The 18,742-nt window shown below is 39.2% G+C and overlaps 1 protein-coding gene across 1 annotated transcript in view; it reads left to right on the top strand.

The window, feature by feature from the left end:
• cd109 (CD109 molecule) overlaps positions 1–18,255 on the top strand; it is a 40,017-nt gene extending 21,762 nt beyond the window's left edge. Inside the window, exons 21-33 of the mRNA XM_079830354.1 lie at positions 4,691–4,909; positions 5,652–5,793; positions 5,877–6,053; positions 6,134–6,215; positions 6,402–6,630; positions 7,625–7,796; positions 8,039–8,229; positions 11,366–11,512; positions 13,886–13,951; positions 15,813–15,949; positions 17,016–17,172; positions 17,476–17,578; positions 17,690–18,255. Coding sequence (XP_079686480.1) covers positions 4,691–4,909; positions 5,652–5,793; positions 5,877–6,053; positions 6,134–6,215; positions 6,402–6,630; positions 7,625–7,796; positions 8,039–8,229; positions 11,366–11,512; positions 13,886–13,951; positions 15,813–15,949; positions 17,016–17,172; positions 17,476–17,578; positions 17,690–17,880 — 2,013 coding nt within the window. The 3' untranslated portion in view covers positions 17,881–18,255. The remainder of the gene's footprint in view (positions 1–4,690; positions 4,910–5,651; positions 5,794–5,876; positions 6,054–6,133; positions 6,216–6,401; positions 6,631–7,624; positions 7,797–8,038; positions 8,230–11,365; positions 11,513–13,885; positions 13,952–15,812; positions 15,950–17,015; positions 17,173–17,475; positions 17,579–17,689) is intronic.
• The last annotated feature ends 487 nt before the right edge of the window (positions 18,256–18,742 follow it).

The following is an 18,742-nucleotide window of genomic DNA, read 5'->3' as shown; positions in this document are numbered from 1 at the left end:
TATTTGAGGGGACAGCCATTTGTAGTGGTGTCCGAAACGATAGTGGACGTTATTGAGTGCACTCATTCTACAACCCCAAATCAGAAAACGTTGGGACAGTATGGAAAACGCAAATTAAAAAAAAGAAGTGATTTCTAAATTTTCTTTGACTTGTATTTCATTGCAGACAATATGAAAAAAAAAAAAATGTCATGTTTTGTCTGGTCAACTTCATGTAATTTGTAAATATGCATCCTTTCCTGTCATTCAGACATGCAACACATTTCAAAAAAAGTTGGGAAAGTAAAGCATTTACCACTTTGTAATGTTGCCATTCCTTTTCACAACACTTAAAAGACATTTAGGGACTGAAGACACCAAGTGATGAAGTGTTTCAGGTGTAATTTTGTCCCATTCTTCCTGCAAACAAGTCTTAAGGTGGGCAACAGTACGGGGTCTTCGTTGTCGCATTTTGCGCTTCAAAATGCGCCACACATTCTCTATTGGAGACAGGTGGGACTGCAGGCAGGCCAGTCAAGTACCCGTACCCTCTTCCTCCGCAGCCAGGACTTTGTAATGTGTGCAGAATGTGGTTTTGCATTGTCTTGTTGAAATATGCATGAACGTCCCTGGAAAAGATGTCTTCTTGAAGGCAGCATATTATGCTCCAAAATCTCTATGTACTTTTCAGCATTAATGGTTACCTTTGCCAAGGGCACTGACACAACCCCATACCATGACAGACCCTGGCTTTTGGACTTGTTGCTGGTAACAGTCTGGATGATCCTTTTCTTCTTTGGTCCGGAGCACACAGCGTCCATTCCTCCCAAAAAATACCTGAAATGCTGATTCATCTGACCACAGTACACGTTTCCACTGTGTGAAGGTCCATCCCAGATGCCTCCGAGCCCAGAGAAGTCGACGGCGCTTCTGGACACTGTTAACATAGGGCTTCCTTTAGGCACAGTACAGTTTTAACTGGCATTTGTGGATGTAACTACGTATTGTGGTACTTGACAAAGGTTTGCCAAAGTAGTCCTGAGCCCATGTGGTGATATCACTTATAGATGAATGACGATTCTTGATGCAGTGCCGCCTGAGGGATCGGAGATCACGGTTGTTCAGTTTAGGCTTGCGCCCTTGTCCTTTACGCACAGAAATTCCTCCAGATTCCTTGAATCTTTTAATTATGTTATGCACTGTTGAATGTGAAATATCCAAATCTCTTCCTATCTTTCTTTGAGGAACATTGTTTTCAAACATTTCAATAATTTTCTCATGTATTTGTTGGCAAACTGGCGATCCTCGGCCCATCTTTGCTCCTAAAGGATTAGACCTTTCTTGGATGCTGCTTTTGTACCAAATCATAATTACAATCACCTGTTAACATCACCTGTTTTAAATCACATCATTATTTAACCATTTTACCTCATTACTAGCCCTAAATTGCTCCTGTCCCAACTTTTTTTGAAATGTGTTGCAGGTCTGAATGACAGGAAAGGATGCATATTTACAAATGACATGAAGTTGACCAGACAAAACATGAAATATTTTGTGTTCATATTGTCTGCAATGAAATACAAGTCAAAGTAAATTTAGAAATCACTTTTTTTTCTTTTTTTTTGCGTTTTCCATACTGTCCCAACTTTTTTTGATTTGGGGTTGTATTCCACTTTGCACCGCAATAACAAGTGTAACGTTATCCGTCCGAATTCGCTCACTTGTTTTCATTCACTCCTTCAAGTGAACTGTATTAGTGGATTAAAGTAGGGAGTAGGGATTGAGGGTTAAGGGGGCGATTTCAGATTCACCCAAAGTCAAGAATAGCAAAACGGCGAGCGCGTAGAGAATAAACTCCTCCCCAACAGAACGAGGCGTGCGCGCGCTGTCAGCCGAGGCTCATGCTGCGGAGCCAGACGAAAGTATAAACAAGACAGTCTTGCATAATTTGCAGACGACATTGGTCTGACTATGGTCAGACTTAAAAAATCCCAAAAACTGCCATACTGGCGAGCTGACTTGTTTTCCTGTTTAATCAACAATTTCCTTGCTCGCTGCGGCACTCATTTTCCACTTATTTCTCCACGCCGGTTCGGTTTACTGAAGAATGAATCCAACAAGAGACAATGATATGGCTCAACCAAACCTGATACAGTTACCTGATTGGCTGTTAGCCTGTCACTCCCTACGTTGCTTGGTTACCATCGAGCGAGTGCCTTTGTTCATGCAGCCAAACTTGCTTCGCATTCTCTGGTTTCTTCCTACGAAGAAAAAAAAATTATCGAACCTTTTATCGAATGCATTTTTTTATTGATATCGATTACGTGTCTATCGCGATACATATCGTTATCGTTTTATCGCCCAGCCCTATGTGATAGTATTGCATTGTTACAGATCGTACATAACTTGCATGCTGTCACAGGCTGGAGAATCGTTTATTTGAGGTGTTGTTGGTTCATTGTGCTGCGATTCGGGATCAGACTTGGACATGTTGCAAGCGTTGTATGAGAGAGGCTCAAAACCAGGGTAGAAAATAGCCTATTAATTCACTAGGATGTTCCTGAATGTAAAAACCACGCAAACGTCATAAGTTGACCTCAGACAACAGTATAAAAAATTTAAAAAGCCAGTTCATGACCCCTTTAAAGGGGTGGTAAAACACATTCTTTTGAAGGCTTGACTGTGTTTGTGGGGTGCACTGTAACATGTGTTCATGCTTCGTTTTAAAAAAAATTGCCTTATTTTTCATATATTTGACCTTTATTCTACACTGCTCTGTCCCTCGTTGTAAAACGGTCTGATGCTTTCCGGGTTGTATGAAGCCAGTCCCTCAAAAATACACGATGGGCTCAGATTGGTTAGCTGGCCCAGTGTGTTGTGAGTCGCTAACCGCCTAGTGCACGTTTGTCGGAAACATCACGCCCCTTACCTTTACCGGAGGCTGTGCTTTGGTCAGTATTGGAATAACGGCGTCAATAAAACCATATGAGCCCGAATCAGACCCAGAACATTTGAGATGATCGAGCAGAACCTGTTCAACCTGTTCAGTCCTCAAGAGTAAAGACTGCGGATCTATAATGATCGCTACTGAATGGCACTTTAACTTTTGTATTTTTAGAACGATTATAGCCAAATATCTGTTGCAAGAACTAACCCAAAACGAACACTAAGCACTGGCTTTAACTAGTAAGTTAGCCAAATCACACACAGAACCATGTTTAGCAAGCCTGTAGATAAACAATATATAAAAGCTCTAATCAAAGAATCATTTACACTAATGCCAGGTTCGCTGTTGAGATTTTAACGTTAGTGTTTGTAACGTTAGGTGTTCGTCGGATAACGTTAAGTATGAATGAGCATTTAACAGACTGGTTTGCAGAACAGCGTTGTCATCTGTTTACTTCCTTGCTACAACCTATTACAGGAAAACACATCGATGAAATATAAATCAGACTTACAGGTTGTGGCCCGTAAACAGCTTCTGTTTGTAAATCCAGCTTTCAGGACAAGCCGTTGTGCATATCCTATTGAACTCACGAAGTTTGTGGAAGTTGTCCTCCGTGAAATGTGCAGCGCGCGCGTCGTGCATCCACGCACCGGCAGTGTTTTTTTCACGCAGCTGACGTTGTGCAAATCCGGCATTGAAATCGCGAAGACGGTGGATGTTTTCCTCCGTGAGATGTGCTGCAGGGAGCCCCGCGCGCCTGTTCCCTTCTGTCTCATACACACGTGCATATAACATGCTGTATGTTAAACGCTCTGCAACGCACCCCCGTCCCACAAGGAAGGCTGAACAGAGCAAGTACCCAAGACCTGCAATCCGGATGAAAATAACAGCGTTTCCTTGGCATCGCGGCAACAACACTCCAGCCTAACTATACCTCAACAGCGCCGCGATACAAAATGGCCTCACCCCCCCTTATTTAATATTCTCGGAGGAGGGGTTTATGTAAATATTGAGCCTGGTGATGTCACCAACCCTGGAGGAATGTGTGTAGTCGCCTACTGGCCGTTTGCTGTAGTTCTTAGAAACTGATTTCTTTAAAAGCAAATATCTCCCTTTGCTTTAAACTTTTAACGTTGTAACTTTGCAGATGTTGTTTATGCTCAAGCAGCAACATTACACGCTAGCTAAAGTTAGAATAGTGAAATCGTGGTTTACCACCCCTTTAATAGAATGTTTGTTCACAGTTATCTGGTCTTTAATAATGTTCTCAAAACCTTAGCACACAAATTTCATTTATACACCGTTAATAGAATTTTAGTTTAACATTCGTCTAACATTTTTTCAGAGAACATTCAAAAGTAACACTTCCATCATTTTTGTAAAATTCTAAAATTATAACATTCGTATAACCAAGAAAAACATTTTTAAAAAACTGGACGTTTTGAACATTCAGAAATTAAATTTTCACAACTTAATAGGAACGTTAGCAAAATGTTCTTAACATATTTTTGTTAACTGGGAATGTGCCTGTGCAATTCACTAAAACATCTGAAGTATCTGAACAGCATTATAATTGTTGCTCAAATTATTTGAACAAACCCCTGACTAGCAAAATTAAACTCCGGCGCACAGCTAAATGAAAGTAAAATAGCTTGCGGATGCTGTTTCATGTTGACTTTAACGCAGGTTACTGTAGGTTTGTTCTGTTGTAAGTGAATTATAGTCTGCTGAATGCAGCTCTCTTCATGTCTTTGCCCGTCACAGGTGTTGGTTGTTGTTGCAGAGAGTCCGGCGTTTGAATTTGTGTCACCAGACAATGAAGAATTTTCTTTAAACAATGTGAGGAAAGTCTTGGTGTTGAGTCAGAACATTACAACGCTCCTGTTCCCCATCAGAACCACGGCGGTGGGAGAGATTCCCATCTCTGTCAAAGCCACATCCATCTACTCTTCAGACTGGGTCTACAAGACTGTTCTTGTCAAGGTGAATCATGCCAGCATGATTACAAAAATATTCAAAAATTCTCCTATCTTATTCTAAAAAAAAAAAAGTGTTTGTTTGTTTTTAGGACCATTATTTATTTATTTGTTTACACATTATTTTCTTTGACTACAGTGCATCTGGACATTCTCTTTATTTTTTGTTGAGCAAAGCAATATTTGTAATACATTTAAGTTTTTATTTAAATAAATTGAAGACAGCATTTTGACATTATTTTCTTGAAAATTGAGCACATTTTCTCCTCTTATGGTTGATTGTACTTTTTTCCTCAATTTTTTTGATGATTTTATATTTTTGACAGCAAAGCAAAATCTGTAATAAGTTGATATTTCTATTTTAAAAATATAGTAACATTCATTTTAGCTTTTTATTCTACATTTTTTTCATGAATAAAAGAGAAACAACGCTAATTTCCGCCTTATATTTTCATTATTAAAGCATTTTTCTTAAATTTCTGATAATTCTATATTTATTACAGCAAAGCAAAATCTGTAATATAAATATATATATATGTTTTTTTTTATAAATGTTTTTTTTTTATTTTTATTTTTTTATTAAAGACAGTACAACAATTTATTTGTGCATTTAAAAAAAAAATCATGACAATAGAAAAAAAAAAAAAAATCTCATTATTTTTGATTATTCTATACTATCTTGATGTGCAGCAGCCGGGAAAGTGGAGAATCCTTCTAAACTCTTTTTGTGTTGAATGGTTTCTCTCTAGCCAGAGGGACTGGAGAAGTCGTCAACTCAAACATTGTTTCTGGAGTTTCCCCTGATCCAGAACACGGTGTCTAGGACAATGACATTTAGTTTTCCTGCGGATGTGGTTCCTGACAGTCAGAGGGCCACTGTATCTGCTGTGGGTATGTGTCCTCTGGCTGTTATTCGGCTTCTTTGGAGTGCAAACATCTCATCTGACCCTCTTTTATATGCGTCTATGTTGAAGGTGACATTCTGGGCCCATCTATTGGAAATCTGGACTCTCTCATTGAGATGCCTTACGGTTGTGGTGAGCAGAACATGATCCATTTTGCTCCAAATATTTATGTTCTCGAATATCTGAGAAATACCAAGCAAGCCGAGGAAAAGACCAGAAGCAAGGCTATGAGCTACATGATGGAAGGTGAGTGTTGTGAAGTCTTCTAGTCCTGGCAAACACAGCGTAAGTCCTTGAGTTAAAACTTCTGTTCTGTTTGATTGCAGCGTATGAGCGTGAGCTTTCCTACCAAAGGCTTGATGGCTCCTTCAGTGCTTTTGGAGGCAGTGATTATTCTGGCAGCACATGGTATACATAAATAAATACATCGCAGCTTAAACTCTACCCCAAAAACATAGTAAATTCTCTCCTTAATGTCAAACATCTTAATTTATCTTTCCAGTTCAGTACTAACTTCAGAACCGATGCATGAAAAATTAATACAAACACAAATCGAGTGTATGATTGACTGGTGGTGTGCTTTGTGATGTTCAGGCTGTCAGCGTTCGTGCTCAGGTGTTTCCTCCAGGCTCGGGACTTCATTTCCATTGACCCCACGGTGATGCAGAGGACAGCATATTGGCTTTCTGTCCAGCAGAACCCTGACGGGTCGTTCAGAGAGCCGGGTCGGGTCATCCACACAGAGCTCCAGGGAGGTCTGGATGGACCTGTGTCTCTCACAGCATACGTCCTCATTGCGCTTCTGGAGGACGCCGGATACATGGTGAGTTCAGACCAAGCCTGCCGCACTTGTGTTAAAAACTAAAGCCAAAACGTCTCGTTCGCCCCCAGGTGGTTGGTCCCAGTATAGGTCATAACCCCCGCCCATCCATGTATTCTAATGGATGCGAGACAAACTAAACAATTAAATTACACTTCATATAATTTTTTGAGGCATTTAAGGCAGTTTTTATCACGCTGGTTCCATTTCAACTGTTCGTTTTTTAAATAAGTTTGGTTTTAGTAGTTTTTTGATGCTATAAAAAGCAGGAGGCAATTCGGCCAGGGATTTTTACGCGGGTGTTGGGAGACGGAGACGGCAATAAAATCACTGACTAGCCCCTGTAAATGATGACAATACCTTCCGACTGCACGCGAAACAATTACCGGGGCTTTAGCCAACTCCTTCACCACTAACGGAGCGAGCTGGAAAGGCTTTAACTTCTGGATATTCGGCAGCGGTGCCACAACGGAATGAATGGCTTAGCCCGCATCTTTCTCCGCCACCATTACTGAACTACAACTCAAACTAGCGCACAACATCAACGTCATCGTTCTCAGCCACTCCCTCTGTTCGCTGATTGGGCCGGTAAAAATTTGTTTGGAGAAAACCTAAGAATATACCTCAGTCCCAGACGGAGTACTGAAGGAAAATGAAAATTAAGCGGAAGTATGTAGGAGGGCGGAGCCAGGCTATGTTTATTTCACACCAACATAATGAATTGTTCTGCATCTGCGAGAGTGTGGGCGGACATTTGACATCGCCGTTCTACTTCCTGCTCTCTACTGCGCAGACTCTGTCCCAAATCTGCGCACAATGTCAGTGCAATATTCGGACCTCAGGCGGCTTTACTTTTCTTCAGCAGAAGAGAATGAAGTCGCGTTGTTCATATTTTTTACAGTCTATGGTTCAGATAGATAGATAGATAATCACTGATTGATTGATTTATTGATTGATTGATTTACTGACTGACTGTTTGTTTTGTGTCTCCTGGTAGAGTACATATAAAGGCAGTGTGTCTTCTGCCTTGAGTTTCCTGGAGTCTCGACTGGCTCAGGGAATCTCCAGTAACTACAGCCTGTCTTTAGTCACCTATGCGCTGTCACTGGCCAACAGCACCAGCGCTCCATCTGCCCTCACCCATCTGCTGAACAGCGCAATAGTTGTTGGTAAGTATATCCTGCATATACTCTCTGAGGGGTGAAACTATTGTCTGTGGTAATCGACAGCATGCCACAGATGTGAAACATACATGAAGCTGAAAATAACCCATAGGTTTCCTTCAATTCCACACAGTGTGGCGACCAGCTGTACTGTTATGGACGAGCGCCGTACCTGGCACAGTAAAATGTGTTAAACGCTAATGTGTTTATAATAGTTGGATGGTGATGCTGCATTCTGGGTCTTTCAGATGGAGTGCCAACTTGGAGATCTCCGGGCGAAATCTTGCAAAATTCCTGGCAGCCACGTTCAGCTGAAATTGAGATATCTGCATATGTACTGCTGTCCATGTACAGACTGAAACAAATGGATGAAGGATTTAGTCTGATAAAGTGGCTCAGTCAGCAAAGAAACCATCTCGGGGGATATGGATCCACTCAGGTACATATCAAACACACGTTCAACTCACGAAAGACAATAGAAACTGTTTATATGGGACAGAAACGTACTTTTAGGCCAATTTTGGAAAGATTTAAAGCACTTACGTTAGTTTTTCTCTAAAAACTAGTATTTGAACTTCAAACAGAAGAGATTAGTAAGCATTTTTTTCATACTGAAATCATTTGAACACTGGCCCTGTTTACACCTGGTATTAAGATGCGTTTTGGTCGATTTAATCTCTTTTGTCCACTCTCAACCACTTCCGTCCTGATTTCTTCGCGGGGGAGGGTCTGTAGGAAGGTAAATGTACGTATGTAAAAAAACATACGGAGAGTAGGGGTGTTGAAATTAATCGGTTGGCCCTTCTCGGTATGGACGTGGACGATTCTGCATCGATACAGTAGACCATAATTGATTATGGTGTACTGACGGTTCTCTGACATCATTCGTCTGATACATGCTTCTTTCACTAGCATTAAATGGAGGAAGGGAGGCAAAACACAAAAGCAAGTAATACAAAAAAATGCATGTGCGAGTGAGTGAGTGTGTGCGTGCGTGTGAGGCTGCATGTGTGCGTGCGATTGTGTGAGCGTTATTGTAAGTTAAGTACACCACTTAACAGTTTCAATGTGCTTTTAGTATTTACTAGTGTTTGTTAGTTCTAAATGGTCCTCCTGTCATCTGCTGTGTTCAGACTCAAGGCCTGTTCACACCGGGACGATTTCCGCATGCGTTATCGCCGACGTTTAACGCCTTGTGACTAAACAAAGGGCGCTCAATGTGAGTGTGCACACCGACGCGCAAAACGCCAGGCGTAACCGCCTTGGGGTCGTTTTTTTATTTTGATGCAACGCGTTAAAAACTGGCCGTACAATGAGATCAGCGCTTTTGTTCAAGTGCCTGGAGCTGCTGAAGTGACAGTAAAACACGACTTGGTGGCGCTCAAGCACAAAACGGTCTTGCCGAGCAAACATTGATACGACGAAGAAGTAGTAAGTAGACAAAGAAGAAAATGAGCTGCTAATGCTGCTTGCCAGTTAGCAAAAAGTGTGTGAATGGTTTTTACAAGCACGTAAATACCATAGACTGTAAAAAAATATGGATGTAGTGTCCGTGACGTCACCCATAGGATTCTGAAGAGCAGTTTTAAAGCGCAAAGTATGGACTTGATGGCCGTTGCCATCTTGGCAGCGTGTCATCGCGTGTCACTCCCGGATAACAGAAAATGGGCAAAAAGGCGGGACGTGGGCGGAGCTGAAGTGACGTGATGACTATCAGACAGCAGATAAATTTCTATCCACCTGTCACTCAAAGTGGCCACGCCCTTAATTATGCAGAACTTTAATGCTTTATATAATGTAAACGAATGAGTTATAAAAAAAATTCACCCCCCTCACAGTCGTCATGAAGGGCAAAATTAGCCGTATAGACCAAAACCACAATTTTTACCAGGCTGTAAACATGTTTTAATCTGCTGTAAAGTTGGCCATTTTAACATTGGGCTCAATGAGATTCTGCTCCCTTCTGGGGCCTGTCCCTAGCGGCCAGTCGATGAATTGCAGTCACTTCCGTATTGGCTTCAAGAGAAACTAGGTAGCTGCTGGAAAAGGTGTTAGTGAGGCCAGCAGGGGGAGCTCACCCTGTGTGGGTCCTAACGCCCCACTGTAGTGATGGGGACACTATACTGTAACAAGCACCGTCCTTCGGATGAGATGTTAAACGAGGTCCTGACTCTCTGTGGTCAGTCAAAATCCCAGGATGAAAAAGAGTAGGGGTGTAACCCCGGCATCCTGGCCAAATTTGCCCATTGGCCCCTGTCCATCATGGCCTCTTAATCATCCTCATATACTGATTGGCTTCATCACTGTCTCCTCTCCACCAATAAACCAGTGTGGTGGGCGTTCTGGTGCAATATGGCTGCCGTCGCATCATCCAGGTGGTGGTGCACATTGGTGGTGGTTGAGTAGATTCCCCCCCTCTAAAAAAAAAAGTAAAGCGCTTTGATTACCCAGAAAAGCACTATATAAATGTAAGGACTTATCATTATTATTATTATGTTTTTTGTCTTCAAACCAAACTTCGGTCTCCAGCCGACAAAGTTTAAATCTCATCTGTCTAGCGCTTTTCCCATAATGTTTACACATTATGGGAAACACATTATGGTCAATAGGCAGAGAGCAGACGGCCTTTTGTGGCTTTTCGAACCACGAGCGTTTGCACTAAGAAAGCAATCCGGTCTAATGCGTTTTCCACTACCTCTGGAAGTGGTTGAAAGTGAACTAGCTCAAAACGACTTATACCCTGTTTACACCTGTATTTAGCGTCGTCCACTCGTGATCCGATCGACCAAAACGCATCTTAATACAAGGTGTAAACAGGGCCTTATTGTTTACATCTATTTGAATGTTTGTGGATTCCATTATCATTCACTTCCATTGTAAGTGCCTCGGGTTTTTGCTTTTTTTTTTTAAAGAGGGACAAGTTGAAAACAAATGAACCTGGAAATATACTTTTAAGAAAGTAAACGGGCTTTAACATCTACTGAGGTATTAATAAGTGTCCCAGTGTTTATGATTACACACACCTTTGATCTAACCATTGATTCAGGGAGATGAATTTGTTGGCAGGCGAATGTTTCAATTGGAACTCAAGATGTGTGAGAAGCCATCGAAGTGAGATAAAATTTTTTTTAACTTATGATATTAACCCGGACGTCTGGCTGCGAGCGGCCTGCGTTCTGTCAGGAACACTAACCTCAATAAGCACTAGCAGTTTCCGGGACGCATGTGTTGAAGACCCTTGCTTTGACACAACAACTTGAATCCAACAGGAGAACATCTGACTGCGCTTTGTGTGTATTTGTGTGAGAATGTAAAGATGTGTGGCTGTTTTTGTGCTCTGCTCTGCACATGTGCGGTGTTATTTACCAGGTGGCAGGCGATTTAATGTGAGGTTTCTGTGACACAGATGCACCTGACAGATGATCACATCTGCCTTTAACACATGAAATCAAAACAGAATCTATGTACAGTTTTAATACATATATCCCATTACCCCTTCATTGAATGCCCTTTTTGTTGTTTTGATCAGTTCTGAAGCTTTATTATATCTGCTCTGTGTTTTTCCTTACTGTCAGGATACAGTGATGGCGTTGCAAGCGCTGTCAGTCTACGCCACCATCAACAGCGGCGAGTTCGTGGATCTCACCATCTCAGTGAACGGTGCCGACATGTTCAGCATTGACAGATCCAATTACCTGCTGCAACAGACACAAGACCTGCCCGTATGTATATAACACACATCTGTGCTAACACAAACTACCATTCAAAAGATTTTTCTTTTCAAAGAAATCAATACTTTTATTCAGCAAGGATGCATTAAATGGATCAAAAGTGACAGTAAAGACATTAATACTTTTCAAATAAATGCTGTTCTTTTGAACTTTCTATTAATCAAATATTCCTGAAAAAAATGTATCATGGTTTGACAAGATAATAATAATAAATGTTTCTGGAGCATTAAATCCTCATATTAGAATGATTTCTGAAGGATCATGTGACACTGAAGACTGGAGTAATGATTTGCATCACAGGAATAAAATTACATTTTAAAATATATTTAAATAGAAAACAGATATTTTAAATTTTAATAATATTTCTAGTGCTGTCAACTGATTAATTTTTTATTTATTGCACAATTTCTGTAATAAATCATGATTAATTGCACCTAATATTAACGTTTTTTTTAAATATATTTTTATTAGTGCTGTCAATCGATTAAAAAAAATTAACGTATTGATCAAATATTTTTCTGTAATTGATCGTGATTAATAATCTAACATTTTTAGTTTTTTTATATATTTTTATATTATAATAATTTCACATTTAATCTCCAAATTAACATACAAACTACATAAAGACAGACACCTATATGAAATATTTAATTAATGGCATCTTTTTATGAAAGAAGGCCAGTATCACGGATATATAGCAATACTGCTACTGATGTCTCAATGAAAAGATTTTTTCCCCCTCAATTTCAGCCATTAATTATAGTCACTCACCATTACAGTTTAACTGAAAGCTAGCACTTTTTTTTACATTTCTTAGGCTTTAAATAATATAACAAAATAAATGTCACATTTATCTGCTCTATTTATACATTTTTCTATTAGCCCAGTCAGGCTGGTTAATTGCCCTGTCAAAGTGCACAAAAAGTTATTTTTCATTGTTTTTGACCCATGTAATCTTGTTAAACAGTGCTTTAAGATTTTCAGGTAGGATATACAGGTGTTATCAAACGCTTCACAGTCTTCACTGCATAAATTATCAATTAAATATAGATTAATCCTCATTAAAGCTATAAAAGTTATTCAGTTAAGAGCAGTGAGTGATTTTCTCTTTGTCTTTTGTTCTCTGATTATCATTAATGACAGACAGCAGTAGGTTTATTAGGCTGCTGTCACTTTAATTAATGCCGTATATGACCGGACCTGACACGCATCCCATTTTCTCACAACTCATTACGTTCATTCAACTGTGCTGGCCAGGATACTCAACAAAACAGCATTTTGGCATAATTGTGTGTGTTTTTGTCCGTTCAAGCGCTGTCTGAAGCAGCTTTCTGTGCGCACGAGTGTGTGTGTGTGTCACACAGACACTCGCGCGCCATGCAGTAGTAACACACTCTTTTGTGTCATGTCGTGCTTGAATGGTTTAAAAGCATTTGATTAAAAGCGTGATCGTGTATTGTAATGCTAGCTAAAGGATGATAGGAAAAAGCGGATTCTGCATGAGTGTCTATTTGCACTAGCTCCGCCTATAATGTCTGGTTGGGCCAAACAAGATTAAAAAAGACAAACACATATATATATTAATTTCTTCAGTGGCGTAGTCAGTAGAGCATAAGGCTCGAGGATCCAGGTTTTGACGTGATCGACCCGGGTTCAAATCCGCCTTTTGCAGAGCTCGCTCTTCTCCCTTTTCACATCACATATCACATCAGAAAGGCATTTACTTTCAATAAAAATTAAGAAAAGTGGAATTAAAGTGCCTAACGAAATGTTTAATAATAAAGGTATTTATTGGGTAGGGGTAGGTGTAGGGAAGGCTTTTATTGTCCCATTAAGGCGGCACCCATTTAATAATTTTAATAAATATAATAATTTACACTTATTATTGCATCCTGTTAATTTACAACAATACTGAGGTGCAAATAGTATCTGTCAAAATAAAGCATCTAATGACTATTTACACATATTGTAAAGAACTGCTACTTTTATATGGTATAAATAGAATATATCACTATTTTCACTTAGAGTTAATAGCATCTATTTCTAGAAAATGTTATTTTCACTTAACCGCTTCCAAAAATTAAATTGCATGCGTTAACGTGTTAATTTTGACAGCACTAAATATTTAACTATATGACTTTTTTTAATGTATTTTTGATCAAATAAATGCTGCCTTGTTGAGCAAAAGAGACTTCTTTAAAAAATCTACTAAATAAATAAATAACTCAAAAGTATTGAACTTTGACATGTGTGCTGTTTCTTTTCAAAGTGATCATTGCAAATAACTTGCCGACTGCTTGCGACCTTGGTAATTTGTCAAGATCTGCTAAGCGAAGCATGCTAATGTTGGGTTTGCCTCTACAGATTCATCCAAATGAGGGGATTGACATTGAAGTGGTGGCAGAGGGTAAAGGCATTGCTCTGTTTCAGGTATGTCTCAACATCTGCCAGTACATTGTGATGGAAATAGACGTCATGCACAGCAGATGCAGTGTGTGTGAAACAGGCCTTAATTATATATATATATATATACACTCACCTAAAGGATTATTAGGAACACCTGTTCAATTTCTCATTAATGCAATTATCTAATCAACCAATCACATGGCAGTTGCTTCAATGCATTTAGGGGTGTGGTCCTGGTCAAGACAATCTCCTGAACTCCAAACTGAATGTCAGAATGGGAAAGAAAGGTGATTTAAGCAATTTTTAGCGAGGCATGGTTGTTGGTGCCAGACGGGCCGGTCTGAGTATTTCACAATCTGCTCAGTTACTGGGATTTTCACGCACAACCATTTCTAGGGTTTACAAAGAATGGTGTGAAAAGGGAAAAACATTCGTCCTGTGGGCGAAAATGCCTTGTTGATGCTAAAGGTCAGAGGAGAATGGGCAGACTGATTCAAGCTAATAGAAGAGCAACTTTGACTGAAATAACCACTCGTTACAACCGAGGTATGCAGCAAAGCATTTGTGAAGCCACAACACGCACAACCTTGAGGCAGATGGGCTACAACAGCAGAAGACCCCACCGGATACCACTCATCTCCACTACAAATAGGAAAAAGAGGCTACAATTTGCACAAGCTCACCAAAATTGGACAGTTGAAGACTGGAACAATGTTGCCTGGTCTGATGAGTCTCGATTTTTGTTGAGACATTCAGATGGTAGAGTCAGAATTTGGCGTAAACAGAATGAGAACATGGATCCATCATGCCTTGTTACCACTGTGCAGGCTGGTGGTGGTGGTGTAAAGGTGTGGGGGATGTTTTCTTGGCACACTTTAGGCCCCTTAGTGCCAATTGGGCATCGTTTAAATGCCGCGGCCTAACTGAGCATTGTTTCTGACCATGTCCATCCCTTTATGACCACCATGTACCCATCCTCTGATGGCTACTTCCAGCAGGATAATGCACCATGTCACAAGGCTCGAATCATTTCAAATTGGTTTCTTGAACATAACAATGAGTTCACTGGACTAAAATGGCTCCACAGTCACCAGATCTCAACCCAATAGAGCATCTTTGGGATGTGGTGGAACGGGAGCTTCGTGCCCTGGATGTGCATCCCACAAATCTCCATCAACTGCAAGATGCTCTCCTATAAATATGGGCCAACATTTCTAAAGAATGCTTTCAGCACCTTGTTGAATCAACGCCACGTAGAATTAATGCAGTTCTGAAGGCGAAAGGGGGTCAAACACAGTATTAGTATGGTGTTCCTAATAATCCTTTAGGTGAGTGTATATATATATATATATATAATTGGCAGGCCTTTTCTTCTGTTGGCACACTAAAACCCTCTGGTACAAAAAACACAAATATTACAAAATAGCAAAAAGTAAAACAAGTTGCTTGTTGAACAACCAGCGGACCATCTTGACAATTTCGCATGATCAAGCCATTACCTGTCAAACAGCAAGGCATTGCAAGCTGTGAATAACTGAAATCCCCATAAAGATAAAAAGAGACGCAATGGCAAAAATATTCTGTTGTTATCAGCAGTTGGATGCCCCCTCTCTCAGTCCAGTGTGTTCTTATACCTTTGATTGCTCGCCATGGAGCGCATAAACGGGCCCAGACGCTGACACTGTTGAAACATCTTGAGCTGCTTTGAGAAGCAGTGAAACAGTAAAACATTGTCCAGAAGTCTGTTCTGCAGAAGATGTCCTGATGTTTGTTCATTTGTGCTTCATATGTGAATGATTCCTCCGATCATCTGACTTTATGAAGCGATAAAACGGGAAAATGACTCCCAAGGACTTCTTTCACTCATTTTCTCTTACGGTTTCAGCTTTCTGTGTTCTACAACGTGAAAACCCCGAGATTGTCTCTCAGACGGCGTGATCTACACACAGATGAGGCCTTTTATTTGTATATAGACGTAATGGACAATGAGGAGTTTCATGTAAACCTTCACATATGTTTCAGGTGAGCGGTTGGACTGAACACACACGGCCAAAAGTATTCCATCAGCACCAAAAAATGTGATTAGAAAGTCAACAAAACAATTGGGCTGCTCGATTATGGAAAAAGCATGATCACGATTAATTATTTAATATGATTACTTGTTAACTTTGGAAACATCACAATTTTTTGAAAACTCTTTTTGACAGTGATTTTTTTTTTCTTTTTGATTTCCTTGAACTTTAACTGAACTGAATTTTTTTTAAAATATTTAATAAATAATAGAAATGATAAAAAAAAAAAAAAAAAAAAAAAAAAAAAAAAATATATATATATATATATATATATATATATATATATATATATATATATATATACACACATACACACACATGTTTGTTTGTGTATACACACATTTAAATAAATAATAAAAAAAAAATGAGATCAACAATTATTTGTTTAATCTCAAGTTATGTCATTGTTTTCAAATTCCCTAAATTAAATTAAATTTAAATAAAATTACAAAACAATATACAGCGGCCCCAAACAATCATTTGCATTATATAACAAAATATTAAAACATATGTTTATTTATTTATTTAATTAAAAAGGGACCCTGTACATTAATAAACTGTATAAAATAAATGTACCATTTTTGTCTTACGTTAATAGGAAGAAAAGAAGAAATATGCAGCTCAATTAAATACAAATAAGTAGCACATTTACCAATAAGATAATAAAAGTATAATATTCATTTTACATCTTTTTGTAGATGTAAAAAGCAACATCAGTGTCGACATCAATAAGATGTATATTCTACACGATCAATATTTACATTTATGCATTTAGCAGATGCTCGTATCCAAAGCGAAAGGAGGAAGCAATTCATCAAAGAGACATCAATAATCATAATATACAATGCCAGGTTTATTTGACAACTAGCAAAATTGCATTAGATATTCTATATCATAAATCATACAATTCAAAGTATTTATGTCCAAATACTTTTTGGGGCCACTGTAGATATTAATGGAATCACTTTGGAGTAGAAATCTGTCTGAAAACACAATTTTTTTGCCATTTCTTTAAGGCTGAGGGAAGGCCTGGGCCCGAGTCAGACGGGTATGGCCATACTGGACGTGGGTTTACTCACGGGCTTCAGTTTGGCCCAAGATGGTGTCCAGATAGATGATATAGTCAGAAGAGTAGAGACGCCTTCAGGACGAGTTATACTTTACCTAGACACGGTGAGTTCCTCTAAGCGGCTTATTTACTTAAAGGGATAGTTCACCCCAAAATGAAAATTGTGTCATTTACTCACCCTCAAGTTGTTCCAAACCTGTAGAGTTTCTTTCTTTTGTTGAACATGAGAAGATATTTTGAAGAATGGCGGTAACCAAACTGTTGACGGTCCCCATTGGGGTCCTTAATGGGGTCCATCAATATTTTGGTTGTTTTTGTTCTCATGATGGTTTATTTGGTTATTTATTTTTTTGTGCATCAAATGGTTCGTGGCTGTATCTCCAATTTTATCTTTTCTCTCATCACAGGTGACCACATTCGAAAAGTGCATTGAAATATCCACCATAATGGACTTTAAGGTAGCCAATGTCCAAGATGCTGTGACGATGATCTACGACTACTATGAGCCCCGTAAGACTCTTTAAATAACTGCTCCAAACAATCAAATTCATGGTCCTTCATATGCCGTTCTGTTCCAGTATGTTTTTCAAGTTCCTTGTTTCATTCACTTATCCTCTGCAGAACGGAGGACAGTGCGGTCCTACACATCTGAGATGAGACAGCACATGTCTGTGTGTTCGCTGTGTGGGTCGGATTGCTCCCAGTGCGGAGCTCAAGACATCAGTGTGACTGATGGGACGCCCTCCGTCAACAAACATCCGCTTCTGGCTCTGAGCTGGACTGCAGCACTCATCATCCTCCTGTCAAACTAATCATTGTGTTCCCTGAATGCTACCATTGTAATCAATAACACTCTAATACAAGCAAAGTTTGTGTAAATTGTTTAAAAAAAATGTTCTGTAAATGTGAATGTTGAGGATTTAATTTAGTGCGATAATGAATGATTTTATGAACAGTTCAGACAGAACTTTGTTTCTTTAAATGACATTTCATTACTGACAACTTCATGAAAAATAAGTGATTAAACTGATTAATTAATTATGCTTTTTTTTTGTGTAATTTTGAGAATAATTGAAATAGTAATTCAGGGTCCGGTTCAAAACTGATTGTGATTCTTAAATTCCTTGTCCACTGAGTAAAATGTGCATCATGTTGTAAATTACAGGAATTACACATTTCCCAATAGTAAACGTGTTCATGTCTTATTTGATCTTTTAAGTTGACACTTATTTAACTCGTAAGTTGGAAATCTTTCTAAAAGTTTTGACTTCAACCAGGTAAACGCAGCGGCATCTCCTTAAAAACTAAATATCTGAGGTTAATGCTGCCTTCACGTGTTATTGGATTTATGGTAAATACGGGTTTCAGAGGTACAAATTGCACTTGAACACCCTCTGATGTCGTGTTTAACACTGGGACGTTCAGAAATAATTTGGATACCCAAATTCCCGAGATGGGTGTGCCATAAACTTTGAACATGGTGGCGTCGAGAACTACTGCTGTGATTGGTATGATTTATTAGTTTTTACCCCAAAACAGCTAGACCGTCTAGTCTTGTCGTTAATGCAGTGCATATTTGCATTCACGAGTAATCATTTGAAGCGTATTTTATATGCTGTGTTTTATACACAGCCCAAAAAATTGCCTGCATTTGACCGAAATTACAGTATCTTG

Source organism: Gobio gobio, assembly GCF_949357685.1.
Source record: "Gobio gobio genome assembly, chromosome: 12".
In the NCBI taxonomy this organism is placed as follows: domain Eukaryota; kingdom Metazoa; phylum Chordata; class Actinopteri; order Cypriniformes; family Gobionidae; genus Gobio; species Gobio gobio.
This window is presented reverse-complemented; position numbering and strand designations above follow the sequence as displayed.